We start from the raw sequence: 5,286 nt of genomic DNA, 5'->3' as shown, positions 1-5,286 counted from the left end.
TTATCACACATTATCCGGGCTAATGCCACAGTTGAACAGGTATTGCCCGACTTTCTCCGGCGAGTTGTTCAAAAACTTCAAGTTATCCTCCAAAGTCCACACGTCTCGCTGATCCTTGACAATGGTCAACACTTCTGGGTTCCAAACAAAGGCGGCAGTCACTGGTGCCAGTTTCAAAAGCTTCAATTTGTGAAGGACCTCAGGCGGGAAGGGTCTTTGGTATTCTGATTCTTGATCCACCAGGAAAATGTCGTCTCCACTGAAACATGGAAATGAAGTTCTATTAGTGTGGAGGTACCAGTATCCACTAGGAATAGTTCATGTCTACTTGTCCAGCGAAATATGGAAATGAAATCAAACTATACACTGGAGTAGGTATATTCCACTCCCGCAGGCACATTTCGGGCCTCTAAAATCCTAACTGTAGTAAGGTGCTAAAAATATCTGTCTATAATTTGGAGCATCCAAAGACAAAGTTCAAACTGTGAGGTTCCTGAAGCAGAAGGATTTAGAAGGACCGCTTACCTGAAGATCAACACAGACGGGAAACCTTCCACCATCCATTCTGTAGCGGCATCAATATGGGTGACGTTACGAGGCAGACCAAAGTCTCGCAATGTTCCAGACTTCACCAGTGATCTACCAGAGAACTGCCAGAACTTGCGACCTGAAGAATTACGAATTGAGATTATTGAAAATTGATTATAATCCAGGGGAAGATAATGGACAAGAAATCAGTAGGAAAAAGACTCCGAGTCGCTTTCAACTCTTGACGTTCACTCTACCCCGAGAACGCGTCGTATCTTGAAGCTGCGAAATTTACGAGAGTGGTTCAACGAGGCATCTGCATCTGCATTTGCGCATCTGCAGCACCTTCTAATCCAAAGTCAGTATTGATTAGATCTGGATTTATTTACCTGAGGTGAGCACCAAGGTAGATGAGATTTTGTTCTGAAATGCTGCATCGATTTTGTGAACATTTTGAGGCAATTCGGGGAACTCAACATGGATATTGGAAGGTTCTGGCATGTCTCCTACATCTTTTAAGCTCCACATAAACTGAAAATGTAGAGGAAAAAAGATATCAGTTTTGAGTTCTAGATGCTTTTGCAAATCAATCACCCGAAAACCCAAAAGGTATCAGATCATCCAACAACATAAATATCGAAGTATTAGGAAATCCATTTTTTTATTTATATATTTTATTTCCTAGCATATATTCTTTGGCACATTACATGTCTGCTAAATGACCACTTACCTCACTTTTGAAAGCCAGAAGTACGCCCATATAACTAGAAATGGCATCGATTGAATTCTCTTCACAGATCCATGCGTTGTTGGGATGGAGATTTGATGAACTTCTTTCTGTAGTACTTCTATCAGTTGTTGGAGCTGTGACAATCTCTCTGATCCTGTGAGTTGTTGGTTCTCTCGTTCTATCTCTATTATAATATGTTGGTTCTGTGGTTCTATCTCTGTTATAAAGTGTAGGTCTTGTTGTTCTATCTCTGTTATAGATTGTTGGTTCTGTCGTTCTGTCTCTAGTATACATTGTTGGTTCTGTCGTTCTATCTCTATTATAAATTGTTGGTGCTGTAGTTTCATCTCTGTTATCAGTTGTTGGTCTTGTTCTTCGATCTCTGTTGTAAATTGTTGGTTCTGTAGTTCTGTCTCTGTTGTAAATCGTTGGTCTTGCGGTCCTATGTCTTTCAGTAGTTGGGACTGTTCTCCTGTTAGTTGTAGGTTCTTCAGTCTGTTCTGTTGTAACTCTACGTCTATCTACATTGTTAAAGGTGTCACAGTTGAAGACAACCTGTGCGAGTTTTTCTCTGGTATGTTTAAGAGACAAATCCTTATCCAGGATCCAAACGTCTTGATTCCTGATTAAACTGAGTTCATCTGGAGTTTCCAAGCTTGACGGAAAGGCTGCTGTCATGGTCCGTAGTTCAGGATGCATTTTCAGCTGGGCAAATATCTCTGCTTGGTCGACTTTCTCTTGGGATGTCTCAGGATCTAGAAGAAATTGTCTACCTCCACTGAAACAACCCACAAAAATTAAAAGATGTTTACAAAATGTTTAAAATGACATGCTTCACTTTATGAGGAATATATTTTAATATGATTTACATATCTACATTCATACAACATTTTTTATTTTTATTTAGATTTATTATAGTGTGCCAACATATAATTATAATGTTATATACACTTTAGGGACCTACTTACAGTTTGATTTTGGACTTTTTGAGGAACTCTAGTACAGAATTTTCATCATTAGATAGACAGGCGTAAAGGTCGTTAGGAGATCTTATATTGTGGTACTTGTTGCAGTATTTGAGCAGGTGTTTGACCGTCAACCTACAGTTACAGGTATCACACTCCGGTGGGGGTTCTCTTTTCATCAGATGAACGTGCGTCAGGTTAGTATGACCGATCCGGAGACGAGTTAGAGAAACTTGCTCTCGCCTGGATATGTTAAAAGAGGGAATCCAGGGTTTATTTTCGTTCTTGAAATCACGAAGTTTATTTTCCATGAGGGACGTCCATTCATTATTCCACGATGAGATTATTTTTGATTTTAGGAATACTTTGTGGTCCTGGATTTGCACTTTTTTAACCGGCGGGGAGTTCATTGTTAAGGCTTCCCGGGCAAGTCTGTCTGCCTCTTCATTGCCAGGTATTCCCACGTGAGAAGGAACCCAGACAAATTCAAGGTGGAACATTCTTCTATGTTCATGTAGGAGATTTATTATCTCCAAAGCAATGGGACTCGAGGAAATAATATTTTGTAACGATTGGAGGGCGCTTAGAGAGTCTGAGTAGAGAACAAATTTGGGGGTAGGTACTTGAAGAGGAGTGGTAGATATAATGAAGGAGATTGCATACTGGATAGATATAAGCTCAGCATTACATATTGAAATGCGAGGGTCTAACTTGACGCTGAATTTTGTTTCTTCACAGCAAAAGGCTGACGATACGGAATGCTCGTTTTTAGATGCATCTGTGAAAATCTGTTTGTAGTTTGGGAACTTTTGAGCTAGTTCAAAAAAGCCGATCTGTATTTCTTGGTGGAGATTGACGTCTTTGTTGAATTTAAGCAAATCATAGTGAATGGTAGGTGGAGATAAAGTCCAGGGCGCAGGATGAGGTGGGGGGGGAGTGGAAGTCCAGGGTTTGTATATTAACGTTGAATTTTTCCAAGATTAAGTTTCCTCTTATCCTGAGCGGCTTTTCCAGTCGAACTTTGGAATCGTATGAGAGTCGGAAACTGTCGTTCTTGATCAGATTGAAGTGGAGGTGTCTTGGGTCTCTCAGGGTATTTAGAAGGTAGTTACAAGTTAGGATTTCACGGCGGGAGGAGAGAGGGGGTTCACCTGCCTCGGATAAAATGCTCTTAATAGGGGAGCTTTTGAATGCGCCGAGCGCGAGACGAACTCCTTGGTGGTGAACGGTATCCAGTACTTTTAGGGACGAATCAGAAGCCGAACTATATACAATGGAGGCATAATCCAATTTTGATCTAATATAACTGCGATATAGCTGTAGCAGGGTTTTATAGTCTGCGCCCCATTTTATATTGCAAAACAGTTTCATTAGGTTGATGCGTTTTAAACAGTCCGATTTTAGTTCACTGAGATGATATTTAAAGTTGAGTTTTTTATCAAAGTGAAGTCCGAGTAGCTTGATATTACTGACAAAATGCAGAGGGTGATCGGAGATAGAGAGATGTGGATTATCATGGACTTTTCTTTTCCTACAAAAATGAATAGCTTGACATTTTTGTGGGGAGAAAAGGAAACCCGAAGTATTGGTCCAGTTGGTTAGGTTGTCAAGAGAGGATTGAACACAGGCTTCTATTTCGCTAATAAATTTGGACCTCATGAATAGTGTATAATCGTCTGCAAAGATACATCCGTTAACATTAGGGTGAATATTGTCGATTATATCGTTAATAGCAATAAGAAACAGGGTACAACTCATAGAAAGTCCCTGGCAAATACCATTTTCTTGTACTTTAGGTTCCGAGTAGATTGAACCAACACGTACTCGGAAAACTCTGTTTTCATGGAGGTTTTTGATAAAGAACATCAGATTTCCTTTTAGATTTTGTCCTAGGAGAATTTTCAACACTCTGTACATCCAGGTGGTTTCATATGCACGTAATAGGTCCAAACTGACAGCGACACAGTGTTCCTTATTTATGAAAGCGTCACGTATATGGTTTTCTAGGTGGACCAGGGCGTCAGTAGTGTTATGTTGCTTTCGGAAACCGCATTGAATTTTATTGAAAAAGTTTTGACTGTCCAGAGTACAATATAGGCGATCATTTACTATTTTCTCTAAGATTTTGAATAAGCAAGAAGCCAGTGTAATTGGTCTGTAACTGTCAGGAGATTCTAGATTTCTTTTGGGCTTAGGGATCGGTGAAAGCACAAATTGTTTCCAAGTTTGTGGTATTTCTCCCTTATACCAAATTCTGTTGTAAATTCTATTCAGTAGTAGCAGTGAAGATCTAGGTAAGTTTTTCAACATCATATAGGAAATCTGGTCCATTCCTGGGGCTGAGTTCTTGCGTTTTATAAGTACACGTTCAATTTCTTTCAGGGTGATAGGGGCATTATAAGGATCAGAATTATTGGTTGAGATTTCCAATGGCTGGTTTTCGGCTTCCTCTTTGTTTGAACGAAAAAAGTCACCATGTTGGGAAAGATCGGAGTTACTATTGAATTTATCCACTAATATGTCTGCAATCTGTTTTTTATCTGTGATATGATCTGAGCCAATGCAAAGGGAAGGAATACTCATCTGCTCAGACTTCTTACCAAGGATTCTCTTTACTTTGGACCAGGCTTCTTTGCTCGATGTGTTCATGTTAATGGATCCTATGAAGTTTCTCCACGATTCTTTTTTAGCTCTCCAAACTGTTTTCCTGCAGACTGCCCGAGCTCTTTTAAAAGCAATCGAATCTTCTGCCGAGAGAGTGCGTTTATATTGTCTGTAACATTTATTTTTTTCTTTGATTGCTTTATAACAATCCTCATTCCACCAGGGTACTCGAGGTTTTACGTTTTGGGGGTTTGAATGAGGAATGTTATTTTGGCAGGCAGAGAGGATGTCGTGGGTGAATTCTTCTATAGCGAGTTCGGTGTCAGAGTTCAAAACCATAGTTTGATGTTTTGAGTCAAGCTGAGCGTGAAAACCACCCCAATCTGCTCTTTCATAATGCCACTTGGATGACTCCTGGTGTACATTAACTTGTTCTCTCTGAAGGGATTTGATTAGGAT

The 5,286-nt window shown here is 39.9% G+C and overlaps 1 protein-coding gene across 1 annotated transcript; it reads right to left on the bottom strand.

The window, feature by feature from the left end:
• Positions 1–3: 3 nt before the first annotated feature.
• LOC103523648 (matrix metalloproteinase-2-like) lies at positions 4–2,061 on the bottom strand. Its single transcript, XM_008488677.3, has 4 exons — positions 1,259–2,061; positions 918–1,059; positions 526–667; positions 4–259 (listed from the first exon to the last, which is right to left on the bottom strand). Exons 1-4 carry the CDS (start codon positions 1,955–1,957, stop codon positions 4–6), a joined length of 1,239 nt encoding a protein of 412 aa, XP_008486899.1. The 5' UTR covers positions 1,958–2,061.
• Between the last annotated feature and the right edge of the window lie 3,225 nt (positions 2,062–5,286).

This window comes from Diaphorina citri, unplaced genomic scaffold (assembly GCF_000475195.1).
Source record: "Diaphorina citri unplaced genomic scaffold, Diaci psyllid genome assembly version 1.1 scaffold31351, whole genome shotgun sequence".
Lineage (NCBI taxonomy): Eukaryota > Metazoa > Arthropoda > Insecta > Hemiptera > Psyllidae > Diaphorina > Diaphorina citri.
This window is presented reverse-complemented; position numbering and strand designations above follow the sequence as displayed.

What these genes read in the sequence shown, in the direction of transcription:
- LOC103523648 (XM_008488677.3), bottom strand. Translation starts at nt 1,957, where the DNA reads ATGCATCCTGAACTACGGACCATGACAGCAGCCTTTCCGTCAAGCTTG. An exon ending in TACCTTGGTGCTCACCTCAG is followed by an intron (nt 668 to 917) that starts GTAAATAAATCC and finishes GTAATTCTTCAG; the next exon opens with GTCGCAAGTTCTGGCAGTTC. An exon ending in CCGTCTGTGTTGATCTTCAG is followed by an intron (nt 260 to 525) that starts GTAAGCGGTCCT and finishes TCCATGTTTCAG; the next exon opens with TGGAGACGACATTTTCCTGG.